At 36.8% G+C, this 16,748-nt stretch overlaps 3 protein-coding genes across 3 annotated transcripts; 2 read left to right on the top strand and 1 right to left on the bottom strand.

Moving 5' to 3' along the window:
* The first annotated feature begins 5,003 nt into the window (after positions 1 to 5,003).
* LOC146512960 (uncharacterized) lies at positions 5,004 to 9,868 on the top strand. Its single transcript, XM_085170009.1, has 4 exons — positions 5,004 to 5,732; positions 6,197 to 6,293; positions 6,415 to 6,444; positions 6,569 to 9,868. Exons 1-4 carry the CDS (start codon positions 5,619 to 5,621, stop codon positions 6,691 to 6,693), a joined length of 366 nt encoding a protein of 121 aa, XP_085026135.1. The 5' UTR covers positions 5,004 to 5,618; the 3' UTR covers positions 6,694 to 9,868.
* kat7b (K(lysine) acetyltransferase 7b) lies at positions 6,653 to 12,777 on the bottom strand. Its single transcript, XM_085170002.1, has 14 exons — positions 12,637 to 12,777; positions 11,560 to 11,710; positions 11,195 to 11,443; positions 11,007 to 11,089; positions 10,462 to 10,545; positions 10,231 to 10,329; positions 10,020 to 10,130; positions 9,565 to 9,756; positions 9,278 to 9,367; positions 9,033 to 9,173; positions 8,834 to 8,927; positions 8,551 to 8,697; positions 7,937 to 8,043; positions 6,653 to 7,689 (listed from the first exon to the last, which is right to left on the bottom strand). Exons 1-14 carry the CDS (start codon positions 12,652 to 12,654, stop codon positions 7,588 to 7,590), a joined length of 1,668 nt encoding a protein of 555 aa, XP_085026128.1. The 5' UTR covers positions 12,655 to 12,777; the 3' UTR covers positions 6,653 to 7,587.
* A 1,227-nt stretch (positions 12,778 to 14,004) lies between these two features.
* ptges3l (prostaglandin E synthase 3 like) lies at positions 14,005 to 16,462 on the top strand. The gene is made up of 7 exons (XM_085170007.1): positions 14,005 to 14,496; positions 14,607 to 14,720; positions 14,833 to 14,899; positions 14,980 to 15,078; positions 15,494 to 15,583; positions 15,706 to 15,768; positions 15,943 to 16,462. The coding sequence occupies exons 1-7, from the start codon at positions 14,462 to 14,464 to the stop codon at positions 15,949 to 15,951; spliced, it is 477 nt and encodes a 158-aa protein (XP_085026133.1). The 5' UTR covers positions 14,005 to 14,461; the 3' UTR covers positions 15,952 to 16,462.
* The last annotated feature ends 286 nt before the right edge of the window (positions 16,463 to 16,748 follow it).

Below are 16,748 nucleotides of genomic sequence, written 5' to 3' on the forward strand. Positions count from 1 at the left end.
CTGCAGTTCATTGTGTGGCCACTTGGGGCTGGTGTCAAGAGAAGACAAATCTCATAGACTCTCATGTTCAAGTTTTACAGTATTAAAAAGTTAAAATGCTATATATATATATATATATAGCCTGGTGCAAAGCTGTCACCAAATCTATGGCTCACAAGAAAACTTCATAAAAACTCTTCAGAGGTTAATGTTTTTCTAAAAAGCTGTTTAGATTAGCTTTCCAGCGTGAATTAGAAGGTATCTGTATACCTGGGTTTATCTTCCTAATGAAGTGTGTTTATGTTAGCAACATCCCTCTGTTATAGATGAACAGAACCAAGTAAACTGGTTCCCTTGTGTTTAACTAAGAGCTAAATTATACTTTCCACATCTGCAATTCCAATAAGGTCAGCTTGAGACCAAGTGACATAAAATTTATTATCAATTAAAATCAATGAAGTATCTGTACTGTCACAATAAGCATACAGATGAGTGTGACATTTATCCTTTCTTCACAGGGCACAATTGACAAAATGTTAGCTTATCCCTTAAGGCAAAGGATGTGTAGTTAAATCCAGTGAACAGAGTAAAACAAATCGATTTTGAATGGAATCTAAATTATTTGACCTACCTCAGAAAAGAAATAGTAAAAACTTATAAAAGACTTGCATAAGATGTGGCCTACTTCATATAGTGAATCATATAAGGCTTATATGATTTACTCATGAAAGTGGCCACTTTCTCATTACTTTCATATATTGTTTTAGTAAATTATCCAAAACATACAAGTTTGATTTATATAATTTTTCAAGGGATCTTATATCTGTTTTCACTCTTGTATGTTTTTCATACAAGTTTCACAAAAGACAGATACAAACTTTATAAGATTTATATATATCTTTTCCATATGGGACATATCTGAAAACTAGTATTAAGAACACTTTGTTTCCAACAAAGGTTAATCGTTAGAATGATCAGAATAACCCAGTTGTGTAACGTCAAAATCAGCTAACATGGCCCACAGAAGTTAAGGGTGGAACTGGTCTAAACCGGTAAGACAACGGCTATGTTCAACCAATGCAAAGGAAATTTATTTTTTAAAAATGTGAGGATTTTCATAATACTAAGGGAATGATAATTTTTTTTGATGATTTTATGCGGTAACACTGAAACACCAACCCTCTAGTAGTGATTTTGAGGAGCTCCAAAGTAAACAATCAGCTGCTTCCAGCACACGCCTCTCAGAGAGAACATGTTTCTGTCTTTGACAAAATTTCTCCACCTGACATCACTTCCAAAAAAGCATGACCACTGCGATAAGATATACACACAACCTGCTGATGTATGAGGCAGTGGAATGCCTTTATCATCTATCAAACAGGAAACGGCTCTTTATAATCTGTTTACACTGAAGACTGCTTACTTTTTAAGTTGCGTGAAATGCTGCCATCAATCATGGCAAAGGTATCTGTACTTTTATTTTTTTTCCAATTTTTTCGAAAGAAGGTTGAGATGACAGTGCTGGAGCAGCTGGTGTGGTAGAATCAAACACATCTTATGCTTCTTTTGGTTCAATCCCATGACACCAGGCTGTCTCACACTACTGGAGAAAGCTAGAGCCACCACGATCAGCCTGAAGCCCCCAGTCTGAACATGCAAAGGCAGACAGTGGTATTTCATTCTCAGAGAGCCTTGAAGAGCCAAATTTATGCCTCTCTAGAGAAACCACAGTAAAGTGCCACAGGGCACCAAACGAGAAAAACAACTTGGGGAACAAGAGAGTTAAGAGAGGCGTTCAGACTAAGTGAAATAGTGAAATGTTTAATATTATTTATAGTTACGTGTATACTGCTTTGTAATGCCTAACATATGAGTGGACTCTTCCACACAAAGGTTGTTCCTGTGTGATTCATGAAAATGATGGGCATCAGGTCTGTATGGGGGTTACTGACAAAACCTGATCTCTCTTATATCGTAACGATATTTTTATATGCACTTGTGTTTTTGCTTTTAGGTATGCCTTAGTGTGCTCAGAATCTGAGCGAAATATATAGAATAATTAGCATTATTACATAATTTCCTACCGGTGCCAGTTTTGAAACTTTCTGACTCGGAAAGTGTTGAAATGTGTTTCACATTTATCGACACTGCGGCCTGAGCAGATGCCATCACACAAAGTCTCAAGCATTTATTTATGCAAAATGGGTACTTTCGCAGCAGCAAAAGTTTCATGTTTTAATGGATGTGGTTTAATGCCACTTCACAGTGTACAACAACGCACAAGCAGATGTCTTTGTAGTGGTAAAATATTGTTTTCATTAAAAAAAAGAAAAAGAAAAAAAGACACAAAAAAAGACAAAAAAGAACCACAAAAATTAAAGACAAATCATAACATGTGTGATGATGCCCCTGACCAAAACAATACTGCCACATTCTTTCATTTTTGACTATGCCATATAAATAGACAAAAACAAGCCCATGGGGAGGAAAATATACTCATCAAGCCTGGTCTCTCCAGTGAGGTTCTGGTGCTTTGAATTTGTGTGTTAGACAACACTGACACCTGCTGGATAAGATGTTCACTGTATACAGGTACACATACGTTTATATAGACATAACATGACTTCTCCAAATTCATACTTCTGCTTTCTAGTCAAATTGTTCCAAATCCTAATTTAACTGCATGATCATTTTGTAGGAGGTAGTTTGTAATAAACTAACCATCCTTAATTCAACCTTAATTCAATGAATTCAGTTTAATTACATCACTTTTTTATGGAGCTACATGGTTTTGACACTATTCATGAAAAAAATACATTGTGATGTGCAGTACTGTGCAAAAAATTAGAAATAGGTGAAATGATTTATTGAAATATGCAAACATTCATGAAAGTCAAAGTCAAATTTATTTATATAACACATTTAAAACAATAACTGCCCCTTGAGTTAAGTGCCTTTTTATACTTGAATGATTCATAGATCAGTGTTAAATGGCTTAACAAACAAGCACAAATCCTTCCTTTGGAAATGATCAATGCAAGAACTGGACTGAAAATAAGTGAAAAAGCAGCCAAAGTCCAAAGAAAGAGAGAGGGTACCTTTGGAGAAGTCTGAAATGAGGGGCAGCCAAAGACTTTTGCACACTATTGTAGCTCCTACACATATTATACACTATTTTATACCAGCACAGTGACCATGCTTTGCCACATTTTTAAAAAAAATTCATTCACTGGTTCATTCAGTTCAACAACACCCACTTAGTTTCAAATGAATGGACCAACTTGTTAGTATTAAGATGGATTAAGATATGCAGATAAGAACTGTGACAACCATAAAACCACCCCAAGGCAGGAAGAGATCGTATCAGTCCAGATGACTAAAGTTACCACAGCGAGACATCTTACAATACAGTGTCTGTCAGCAGGATATTATGACCCCCAGCTCTAATGAGAGATCCGTAACTGATGTTGTCAGGTTGTGCCACCTTGTTTCATGTATTGGCATTTATGTATGTGCCTGTAGCCTTTTAAAGCCACTTTAAAGTCTATCTGAGCTGTCTCAGAAAGTACCATCCCTATTAAAAGAAGAGCGTGGTGATATGTGAACACCATATGAAACCAGTTATGTAATGGACTCAACAATACAAAAGAGTATGGTTTGCATTAGTTCAGACCACTGATAAATTATCCACAGACAGCATATTGGTTTCTGTCATGCATAATTTCCCTGCCTGATGTTGATTAGTGTAATACAGTGGATGTGTTTCAGTGCTAATATAAGGAATAGCCCCATCTGATTACTGTTTTATTGAACAATGTTTACACATGTGAGGAAAGTTCTAGCAGTCTTTGAAATGCGGATAAAGAAGTAGACGAAGAGGATTTACTGGGAAATGCTGAATGCTCTATTAGAGGCCTGGGTAAACATGACATCAGCATGGTTGCTTGCTGTAGAAAGCTCCCACCAGAGACACAGAAGACATTAAAATGGTTTTCAGAGGCTGCGTAGTACTAACAACAGTGTGTGTGTAAGTTGTAATTGTATGTCTCTTTTAATATAATGAAAAGATAAGAACAACGAGAACAGTCCTAACCCATATTTCACTTATTTAAAGGTGAAATGGATCACAGGTGAAGTTCAAACTCAGCGCCCCACAGTGAATCACTGTCAGAGCAGCGCAGATCCTGAAAAGGCCTCTACCACTGCGTCACATGCAGCGTTCTGTCATTACAGGAGCTCTTTGTGACTCAACCATTTCATATGCAAATGCCGTGCCTCTGATTTCTTTTGATTCGCCACTCCACGTTAGCCGTGGCTTAGACTACGTGCACACGAGGGCTGTTCAGGTGTAATTGCCTTTCAGGGATAATTGTCCCGGGCTCGTCTTCCTACAGAAGCACCTGTGTGTGGATCAAAGCATTTGATGTGTGTGTCAGCTTTGTTTCAAGTGGGTGTCTTTGCAGCACACAGATTGTCAAGTAATTGCCCCTCCAGAAATTTCTATGACCAGAGTGTGTGTGTGTGTGTGGGGGGGGGGGGGGGGGGGGGGATGGTCAGCTTTCATTAAAACAGAGCATTTAAATGGCTAAGTAAGTAAAGAGTATCAAAAGGTTTAATAACAGTGTAATTATCTCAGGAGATGGAAAATAAATCACCTTGGTGACATATCGCTTAATGGAAAAGTTACAAATATTGACATTGCCAGCATTTTCCACACATCTGAGGTCACAAATGTCATGTAACACAATTCATACATTCTTCATTGTGCTTGAATTTCATCTGCGTTTTTGAGAACTTCATCCATCACCTTGTTGTGTATGACTTCTGACCATCAGGTGCACCACACAACCTTCAGCGCCTCCACGTGTGTTAAATCGTAATAAGTCAACGCACTTTTATTTCAGTCTATTTGACCTTTGAGGTCACAGCTGTGCTCTCCTGCTTAATAAATTCCCAGCTAAACATTCACCAAGTCAACTGGTGACCCAATAAAACCTTCAAAGTAGACGGGTATATTTACAAAGCATCACTCAAAGACCCGACACGCCGGCGTGCCCTGCCCTCTTCCTCTGTAATATCAAAGAAGCATGTGAACATCACAAGGTCACAAATGAGCAAGAGGAGAATATTTTTAGACCAACCACAATCTAGACGTCTAATAAAGATGGAAATGAAAGGCGACCTTCTCAAATGTAAATATTTGATATTGAAGAGGTGGGATTTTTTTTCTTAGAATTGAACCCTGCCTGTAAATTTTTAGATGACGTCTTATAGGTCCAACTATTTAAAAAAAAAATAGTTTAATTGTTAATTCAATCACATTTTCTCCCATTTAATGACTACAAAGTATGAGGGAAAGAATTTTAAAGCTTGATCTTTTACAAATACTCCAATACAATAAATTAGGGAGTTGTAATAAATTGAATGGTGGCAAGTGAATAGTCCTGTTTAGAGGGGAGGGGTCTAGTAGCAGGGGTTTAGAGGTATAAAGGCGCCATGGATGCAGCTGGCACAGACTGAATAATACGAAAACCCTTCCTGCCAACATCATCTGTAATGTATTATTAGCTTTTGCTGGGATAAAAAAATATATTTGATTAAAAAGAAGTAGAAGCAGAGCTTTTCTCTTTGAGATAGCAATGGATAACTGGAAGATCCAGCTGGTTATTGTGACTTTTTGTGCTGTGGTGCAAACCTATCAGAGATTCTCGTGCAGTGCAGAAGAGCAGAGAGGACTTCTGAAAGAGTGGAAGGTGAGAAGCACTATTGTTTTTATAATGGGTTGATCAATGGACAAATTTAAATATCAAAGCATTGAGTTCATTCACTTATTCTGTTCAAGCTAAGGTGAAGAGGAGAAAATCTTAGATGATTGTTGAGATTTCTTGCTTATATACAAGAAAAAAATATACGTTCAAAGAAGTCTGAAAGCTGTGTGTTTTAAAATTCTGCATTTGTTTTTTTGTTTTTTTTACAAGAGCCAAAGTTTTGTAAGTAACACATATTATAATGGTGCATATGTATTTTTAACATTTTTGCAAATGAATCTGTATTTCCTTTTTTTTTACTAATTTGAAAGAAGATACAGAAAGAAAACTCAAAATGTTAGACGACCATTGCATTAACAATGCGTTTGCTTGTAGACTCTTATGTAGATATACTTTTTAAATATAAAAACTGGTTTACTTGAAGTAAAATAGTGAAACGTTTCTTGCAGGATGAATCACTGCAGACAAGCCTGACCAGCCCAATGTCCAGTGTAATAAAAAGATCCAAAGCCCTTCGATTCTACGGACTGATGGGTAAACGCTCAGGTAACCTTGAAACTTATCCATGCATAACATGTCTAATTTTTGTGCTTATCACCATTTTTATGTCTCATAATAAGTATTAAAGCCTGTTGCAGGACAATAGATTTAATTTATCTCTTCACAGATGCAAAAAAACCCTACCAAGTAAAAAGACGTGAGTGGCTTGATCTTATTGAAGCAGAACTCTTAGCATACTAACGGTTTTGAAAACTAGTAGTTCCAGAAATTGTAATCTAATATTTAATCACAGCATTATTGCATATTTCTTATTCTTATAGGAAATAAAGGAGAAATGTTTGTGGGCCTGATGGGAAGAAGTATTTCCAGTGGTGGTAAGCATAAAATCAGCAATAGACCGCATGTAAATTGTAGATATTTAAAAATATCAAGGCAGCTTTATTGATATTAAAAATATCAAAGTGCTAATACACATTACACAGCTATGATTCAAAGTACAAGCCGAAAACCATCCTAGTCAAACGTTTCCTGTTTATTACAGAATCTCTACCCAAAGTAAATCGTTCTGCAAAGACCACTGCGATCCATGATTCAGAGAACCCATACAAGCAAGGTACGATTGTACCAGTATAAAAACCTGAGGCTGTTTTGTTTCTATGTGCATTCATATAGTGGTGTTACATTTTTATTTTATATCCTCAGCAAATTAAAAATCTCCTCTTTCCCCTCATCATTGGCAGGTTCAGCAAAGGAATGGATCAGAATCCTGTATTGATGGAATTAGATAAAAAAAAAAAAAAAAAAGACATTATGACGAAGATCTATACAATTTTATACCAACCAAAGGCGTGTTACCATAAATCATACTCATTAAAAGTACACCCTGCTCAATTTCATGTTTCGATTCATGCTAACAGTTACTGTAAAAAGAATAACCACCATTGTCAAAAAGCACATTTCTCAGAGTAAATAAAAATAACCTCTAAATGCACTCAAATGTAGCTATTCTAATCTAACATTAATGTTATCAATCACATTGGACCGTTCATCATTTAACATTCAGCACACAAAGGCAGTTTTAAAGCAAATCCTCGACACTCATGTTTCACAATGCTGACAAAAAGCATTTGACTTGGAACGTATGCTGGTTTGGCTAGAAATGACAGTAAAATATAAAAAGGTGTTTAAAAAATTCACATTACAGACAAGAAGAAATAAACAGGGTCAAAGGGATGAAAGAAAAAAAACACTGATCTTTATTGACAGTTCATAGGTCTAGGCTACTTGTGGCTGGTGAGGCTAGAGGCGAGTGTTTTCAGTAGCCTGAGCTTCTCAGTGTTTATGTCCCTTTGGGAGGGGTCCATTTTAGCGAGCTTGGGTCGATGGTTTTGTTGCTATTGCCTCGCTTGATCTCCTTTGCTTTCCACTCATCAATCAAGTCCTGGGATGAGAAACAGGGTAACAAGTTAGATTATCACATCTAATTTTTCCAGTGGGATAGAAATGGAAAGCAGGGCCTGGTATAAAACGTGTTTTACAGCATTAGCGTAAAATTTTACTTCCAAAATTAATCAAAATATTAGAAATAGACAGGTAAATGATCTCAGTAACCCAAATAATTTGATACAAAAGCAATTATTTCAATAAATAAATACAAGCATAAATAAAACAGAGAGGAGCCAGCTTACCTGACGCTTCAGTACTAAGTGCTTTCCCTTCCAATACTTCAGCATCTGAAGAGACTGCAGGGTGCTCACAATGTCCACCGGGTTGACAGCAGTTTCCTGACTGATCTCTGTGCAGCACGCAAATATTAAAACAAATATTCATTGTATGCATTTGTCTTGTTTATTAAATGCATAAATCTTCTTGTGCGGATTCATTATGCTCTTCCTTTTATCTATCATCGATATACATTCTGAGATCAGTGTATGTACAAGTAATCTTTAAGGGCCTAAAGCTCAAGCTTCAGACTTCTCTAAACACTCTGGTTTAGGCATTTTTTCCTGCTCTTGACTGTCAATGAGAGGCAGCTGCTGCTGCGCAAATCTTTTACTTGCAAGGGACAGCCAAACAGAAAAAACATAGCTTAAGAGGTGAGCTAAGAGCGAAAGAAGCTAAACTGGCTTGTTACTAGACAGAAGATGGACTTTGGGACTTCACCAACGCCAATATAAGCTAAAATTAAGATTATTTTAAACTGGTAATTGGTAACTGGTAACAAAGTACAGAGCCAATTTCAGCTTTTTTTGTAAACATATAATTTAAGCTGCCAAATTATAGGGTTTGTGCTTTCACTTACCTTTGATGGAGATCTCCTTGCCTTGAAAGTTGTACATGTATCTGAGTAATACCTCCTTCCAGTAACTCCTGTAACTGATGAGGCCCAGATCAGAGAGAGGTCTCTCTGGCGAGCCCACCTTCTCCTCAACTTTAGACAACAGATAACCTAAATAAAGCACAGGACAGTCAGAATGAACGCTTTCGGAAGGAAGAGAGAATTATCTGTATTTCATTATGCAAAAAGACTAAAATGCAATTTAATTATTACATTGAGAATAGAATAAATTAACATATATACATACTAAAGTCAATGAGCATCTTTCCAAAGCCTTGTCTCATGTACTGTGGCATTGTCAGGATACAGGATACATTGTAGTTCAGGAAGGAATTTTTCTCCTTAAAGAAATAAATAGAAGGAAAAAACACTTTTTAGACATTTCTGTTCTGGAAAATAAATTCAATCATTGTGTGGGTAAAAACGAGACCATTGTTCTTCTTTACCTTTGAAAAATAGCCTACTAAATGGCAGCCAGTGTTGTCAGCTTCAGTCATGACGTAGAAGAGAAAAGGCTCCACGTCATAGTAAAGTGTTTTGTGGTCCAGAAAAAGCTTGGCAAGTAAACACAAGTTCTGACAGTAGATCTGGGGATGATATGACCCTTGATTACTTTAAAAGTGGCTTATATATTTGATTACAATTTAAAAAGAAAAAAAAAATGCCAGTGTTCACTAAGTAAGACTCTTACCTTATTCTTTTTGCCATCGACTTCAAAAACAGATATAGACCCCTTTCTGTACACCTCATCTCCTGGAGGATGCTTCCACACACATTTGGCCTGAAAAGACAAATAATATACTGTACTTCCAAACCAGTGAGTTCATAAAGATAAATTATTCTTATTTAAAGGCCACCGTGCAGTAAAAATATATAATGTAATAAGAGCAACGGTTGTTTGCCAAAACTGAACTTTTTATAAAAATCATTTCTAAGTGTAGCACGACTCCAATGACTTGGGATTACAGTCTCTCTCACCATGTGTCGCCTAAGGATGGTCTGGCTCTTCATGTATTTGAGGCAGAATTCACAGACGTACAGACGACCCAGACGCGCATACTCCTCAGGATAGGGCGAGTGGTACCAGGTGTCCAGCTCGTAGCGACCAAACAAGATAGTCTTGATCATGTTACTGCCCTCGGTGATCTGACCCTGGATGCGCAGCTTCTCCTGCAGGCATGAAGATGGGAAACATTAATGTCCAATGTGTGTGATGAGGTTATCAATCAAAAAACTGGAATGCTAACAAACTGGCAGTTTAAAAAATAAATAAATAAATAAATAAATAAAACAAAATAGTGACAACTCTGTTTTTAAAGACAAATAATGTAACTGGAACAATGAAAGGCACCAGTTCTAGCTTCATTTCCTTTTATCTTATTCTAAAATGCTAAAAAGCAAGTACTTATGGAGATGTGAAACCCCATCATTACCAGGTCTTCAGATGCTCGGGCCTGTGCTTTCCTGAACAGCTCCAGGTCATATTCACTGGTGATGTTCTCCAGCAGAGGCTCTCTGGTGTTGCCGTGTGTTTGCCGATGCTCCTGTAGGCCACGAGAAAAGGCAAGCAGGAAATGAAGTAACACGCCAGCTATGAAGTGGAATAAGCTTAGAAATAGCAAAACAAAAGTACTGGTGATGTACCACATGCTTTTCTTTCTGCTCCTTCTGCAGGCCAGAGTTTCGACCCTTCCTTATCTCAGCCACTTGCTCCTTGTAGCGAATCTGTTTTGGTGTTGGTGTCTACAAATAAGGATAAATAACCAATTCACTTTCCTGGTATGAGAGATTATTGACAGTAGTTAAAATAATAAACAGATAATTAAGCAAAGTTTAAAATTCAATGTCATGCTCTCATTTCTAAAGCAGACCTACCTGGTGACGAGTTGCATGGCGTGAGTTGCTGTCCTCCTGTGCCTTTACCTCCTCCTCTTGTTTCTCACGGCTAATGGCTTTTACCTGAAAAATAAATAAATACATACATACATAAATAAATAAATAAATAAATAAATAAAGCATGGATTATATCTCTTCTTGGTCTCTCATTTCTCTCTGATACGGCTCAGGCAGCCAAATACTCATACCGGCCACTTCAACCTACAAAATTAATAACATTTGCTGGGAACATCCGTGTTTAAGTGATGAAGTGTGTTACTTGTGGCTGTTTTTACTGATAGCAAAAGACATTATGTACTTGTACTACAGCTGAAATTGTCTGTTACTACACTCAACCTTGGGAGTATCAGTTATGTGCCAAAGAAAGTTGTACAGTCCAGCCACTGCCAGTGTTTTTAGGTTAATAACTGTATAGATAAAGTAAATTCACATAATATTGTAAAGTATTCTGAACAACCAATTTAGGTGTTACATCAGAAAGTAACTAAAAGATAAAAATATCAAAGATGATTTATAATAATCACCTTGCATTCATCAGCAGAAAGATTGTGGTAAAGAGGACAGCCTGACACAGCAAAATGACGTTCATGCTTTCCTGTGAGGTGACCTGAGCAAAAAGAAATATAAGCATGATGTTTGCTGATATGCCATATTTCCCATTTTCAAACTTTTAATAACACTTTTTTTGGCAAAAAAAAGTAAGATATTTTACCAAGGGAATTGCACCCAGGGGTTGGACATTTCATGTTGAAATTATAGGTTTCGTGACAGCGGCGGCGTTTAGGTCGGTGGGAGAGATCTTTATCCGAATCTCTGTTGGCTTGGTCCTTGGCCTGGCTCTCATCATGTGAGGCATTGGGACTGGAGATGTCCAACTCTGATTCAGAGGAGGGTGCGTTTCCAGTGGGCGTCAGTGGTGGAGATTCATCGTGATCCACAGCTCGCTTTAATTCCTGAGTATCTAATGGAAAATAAAATAAAAGTAATCTTCAAATCACTGTAAAAGTATATATATACATATGTGTGTGTGTATGTGTATATACACATGTATGCATATGTATAGGCTATGTTGCCAACCCTGAGAGCTTTGGCTAAGGCGAGTAGAGGCTCTGGTGAGGCGCTGTCTCTTGGGCACAGTCCCTTCACTTTCTGAGCTATTGGTCTGTTCTCTTTCAGCAGAGGAGTCAGAGTCTTCAGTTCCATCTGAACCACTCCCAGCCATGTGTCTCTGTCAGCGGAACAAACGGTAAATGAAAGGTACCTTTTACTAAATAATGTCAAATAGAGGTGCGGAAAAAAACAAGCATGGATAACACTGATGGTATCCACAAGCCAAAAAGACAGAGTTGTTCTGGCGATAGCAACTACAGTTTTACAGAGCAGTTAATTCAGCATTCACAGCATATCTATTCATTGTTGAGTCATAAATCCACCAAATTAAAAGCGTAGCTGAGGTAACACTGTAAAAGTGCTGTTTGTGAACATTTTTCGTTTAGATTTCTGACTGGCTACAATCAAATGATAGCTCTCCATTAGCTTTTTAATTATTATTATCAGCATAAACAGGTCTTAACACCATCTACCCCTTACTAATACCAAAGCAATATATTCCGCCAAGCTAGTGTTAAAAACTGGCCAAATACTGTCACACGTGTAGTAATTACCACGTCAAAGTAACCAGTCTGCTTAGCACGTCAACTGTTATTGTTGTTAGCTTAGCGTTAACGGTTAGCTCTGTTCTTGGTTTTTAGTATTTGTTTTTTTCCCAGCCAATGTGGCACAACACTGTATACACAAACAGAACAATTTAAGCAGCACTGGTCTTGTTTTGGTCTTAGGGCAAAGCCTACATATACATGAACCGCAAAGCGCCGTTACATTTCACCAAACGTGAAGTAAAAGTTTTAGCTGCTTTTAACTGTACACTGGGTGTTTAATGAGCTCGAACAATACCGACACAAGCTGAATGTGGCAATGCAGTTCAAGTCAGTATGTTTAAATTATTCTATGCAGATTTATCAGCTGATGCTAACACCGTGTTTTAGCGCGTTACACTGTCAGAATATTGAATGGAATATGGTGGAACCTTCTGGTTAACCATTAGCGCTAACTTAGCTAACGTTACCCTCTTGTGCGACCTACATGTACTCTTACCTGTCTTCTACGAGGCATGTTCTTCTTGATGGCTACTACTTCACGATGGTCTAAAGCAGCAAATGTAAACGTTAAGTTTTAAAAATAAACTGTTTAATGATTTATATATTTTTTACTTTATTAGTTTATATGTACACAGCGTTTAGTAGCTCGAGCTGCATTCCTCGCTCAGACAGAGCGAAGAAATGAATTTCCGGTAACCACTAGACCAGCAGGGGGCGACTTCCGGATAAAATAAATTTATTACTAATGCCTGTCTAAAATCTGAAGTGGGTTGGGTGGGGGTTAATTTGAAATGCACTGTTGTAGCATCGTGTCTTTTTTGTCTTTTGTCTTTTTTTTTCTTTCTAAATATGACTCCCAAGGAGCCAATCTTTTTTGCCATTTTTGAAAAAAGTGTTTATGTTCAATAGATCCCAAGGCTTTCTCTGGGACATTTTCAGTCCAGTCCTTGTACCTGACCATTTTCAGAGGAATGCTTTTTTGTTTGTTAAATCACTGAAAATTGAGATTTACAGCAGATGAACAGTATCTGAAAAATCATGTGCTTAAGAAATAGGGGGGGAAATCCATCAAGGACCTGAAGATTACTTAAAGAAGTTACAAGATAGCTTAACTAGGAGAGTTCAGGCTGTGTTGGAGAATAAAGATGGTCATACCAAATATTGACTTTCAAACTTGTTAAAATTATCCAAGCTGCCTTTTAAACTTGTTAGATTTTTACCAACTCTGTTTTTGGCCTACCTATGTTTACACATGCTCCAGTCAGTTCCTGCACATAGTTCCAATTTCCTTACCAAAATATAAAGAAGGGGTGGTTCAAGACTTTTAAATTGAATCTATTAAATTTTGCTTTGCCGAATTTACTGATTTTACTGAGCTGTTTCACTTAGAAGAGCCATGTTATTGTATATTCATATTTTGTTTGGTTAACTTCAATTTGGTCATATCGTTATTATCATATATTGTATTTTATGAACATGTTTACTTATTGAGCCCTGTTATTTCATTTGAATTTATTTTCCCTTTTTTGTGCTTTTTTTTTTTTTTTTTTACCTTATTGGGTTATTGTGTATTTGACACATACTTTATTAATATATTCTACTCTATTTAACCTTTTTTATATATATGTAGTGGATGTTCTGGCTGGTCTACCACGGGAATTTTTTAATTTGAAACTAAATCAAGTATTTTATCTTTACTGTATCTACCTTCCTATATCTACAGTTTACATTTACAATTCTACTCTTTAAAAAATATCAAGGTATAAATATTTAAGTAACTTAATTTTGTTGCATAAGATTTAAACTTAATGAAACACTGTCAAATGAAATTCACTTGATTATTCATTTAATTGTATGTTGGTAAATGATTCATAAATTCAGCAAAATCAATTTTAAAATTATCAATGTGTCCAGATTTTGTCCACAATTATTAAAGTTCCATTGCATCCCTCAGGCAATGTTGGTCAACAACCTCCCATGTGTTGAAGTGGGTCCCATTAGGTAATTTTCTGTTTGGATTCTCCCTGCCCCCACCTCCATCCTCTTAAACAATCAATTAAAGGTGGCTGAACCACTTTGAGAACCCAGAAAATGCATCTGTTTTCCTGAGTGTTCCACAGTCAGGCTATAAAGGGCACGGAAGGGGCTGTGGCAGGCAAGTGTCCTAGCAGCTGATACCAGATGGTCTATATATAGCTTCTAGGGCCTGGCCACTGCATCAGAGCACACTACTAACTCAGCTGGACACGTGTGAGTTAGCTTTCTCTTGGTAAAAAGGAATTGTATAGCAACTTCTCTTTTATTTAAAAGCAACAACAAGAATGAACAAACCTAAAATTGTCAGACCAGAGGAAAGGTAAGTGCTGCCAAACTCACTGAGCAATAAAGCATGTTTTTTTTCCTAAATCTTTCATTATGAAAAGGTTTCAGGTTTGATTCATAAGCAGTTTCTTGGTGTTTTAACAGCAAGCCAGCACATGCGCTGTGGTTTGACAGGAAGAAATACGTTACCATCAACTTCATGGTTCAGAAACCTAAAGATGTCCAAGTTGATATCCAGCCAGACAAACTGATTCTGTGGTGAGTTTTTAAAGACGTTCCCTCTCTTGAAGTCTGCGCCGGTCACATGTGATTCAGTGTAGAAAATGTCTAAAATGGTTTCTTTGACAACCCCATTGCCTCTCTGCAACAGCTGCAAAAACGAAACAGATGATGTGTACTACAATGAGCTGCACTTCTATGACAAAGTCCAGATCCACGTAAGCATCCGCATTATATTCTGTATTCTTCATTGTACAGAAAGCAGGCTGTTAAACGCTCCTTTGTCCTCACTTGAAAGGACTCCAGAGAAAGGGTCTATGACCGCACCGTCAATGTCTTGCTAAGGAAGATGAAACCTGATTGTGCTTGGCCTCGTCTTCAGAAAGATCCAGCTAAGGTAAGCACACGTGTTTGTGTCTGTGTCCTTAAACCGATCAGTATTAAGGTATTCTATTCTTCTCAGCTGGTATTTACTCAGGTTCATAAAATAGCATGGCTCATGTTAAGACTGTATTTATGAGGCTGAAGATTTTTTTTTTTTTTACCAATGATACTTCCTCACTATTCATTTACCAGTTTAGTAGTACACTTCAATCCCAAACCCTAAGTTGAAAAAGTCTTAGCTCACTGTTTCCATCTCATAAAAATGCATTATATAAGCAAAGAGAAGCTTTATATAAGTATTTATCTAAAGCTATTAATAGAGTGCCTGAGGATATTACAACTAACTAAGTAAGATGTTCTGTAATCCTTGCAACTTTACTTTTAGTAAATAATACCTAAAATGGTGCTGTTATGTCTTCATTCCATAGGCCAGTTGGATTTCAGTTGACTTTGATAACTGGAGGGACTGGGAGCACGAAGAAGATGAGGGAAAGGAGGAATATGACCATTATGTGGATGTGAGTGAATTCAGTCTTCTTAGTAATAAGATCAGTCAAATTCCAATATTGCTTCTGATCCCAGTGCATGTAATATGCAATACCCTCCATTATTTTTTGTTTAAATGGCTTTCCTTTTACAGATGATCCGAGAGATGGCTAACAATGACAAAGGAGAAGCTCCAGATATGGGGGATCTTAGTGATGTAAGTGAAGTGTTCTCCATATAAGTGAGGAGTGTACAATGTAAAATTGGGAATTGCTTCTGCAGTAGTCTATATTTAAGTATTCTACAATCAATGCAGACTGAAAATCTCTAACTTATATTGATCATTTGATTGTGGAGACTGACCATTCATCCATTTTTTCCCTTTCAACAGTCTGACTGATACTTTATCCTCTCTGGTGAAGCCTGCTGTAAATGTATAGCTCAAGATACTGAGGACAACAGTTTGTTTGCTGAAAGCTGTATTATATGCTAAAAATGGATGTGCTATTGTCCAAAATGCTGTTTTTACATGTATGATGATATTTTATGTGAGATTATTTATTGCTCTGTATTTGTTTACTGTACACCGGCATGTGATTGATAATAAAAGTTTTATTAAACACAAAATTGCATTATGTTGCTTGAGGTAATAACACTGGCTGAATGAACTGGGGGATATAGAACATGATTGTCTCGGTAACTCCAGAAGATGGCAGTAACGTTGCAGTAAATTTAAAAGTCTCAATCAGTAGCCCAAATTTAGTTTACACTTGTAGTAATGCACTAAAAACACAGCCTCGCTTTTTATACGTAGTCATATTAGTTACCTGTTGCCGGTTAACATAACTAGTTGTAAAAAAAACTTTTCCAGCCTTTTGTTGCCATCGTCCAAACTTTTTTGAAATGCTGTCTAATTTGAAATTACCCGATTTTTTTCTTAAATCGGTACATTTCATCACTTTCAACATTTGGTATGTTGTCTGCGTTCTACTGAGAATCATTTATGGCTGTATCAGATTTTAAAAATCATTGCATTCTGGTTTTATTTACATTTTACAATTCGGGTTGTAGTTTATTCGATTTTATAGAGCATATCCTACGTTTTTTCTCTTTCTCCTGTTAAAAAAGTGCATTTAAAAGATGATTAAATAATAGTGGCTTAATTAATCTTTCTCGCTTAAGTTAAAAAAGTTATGA

Source organism: Neolamprologus multifasciatus, chromosome 8 (assembly GCF_963576455.1).
Source record: "Neolamprologus multifasciatus chromosome 8, fNeoMul1.2, whole genome shotgun sequence".
In the NCBI taxonomy this organism is placed as follows: Eukaryota; Metazoa; Chordata; class Actinopteri; order Cichliformes; family Cichlidae; genus Neolamprologus; species Neolamprologus multifasciatus.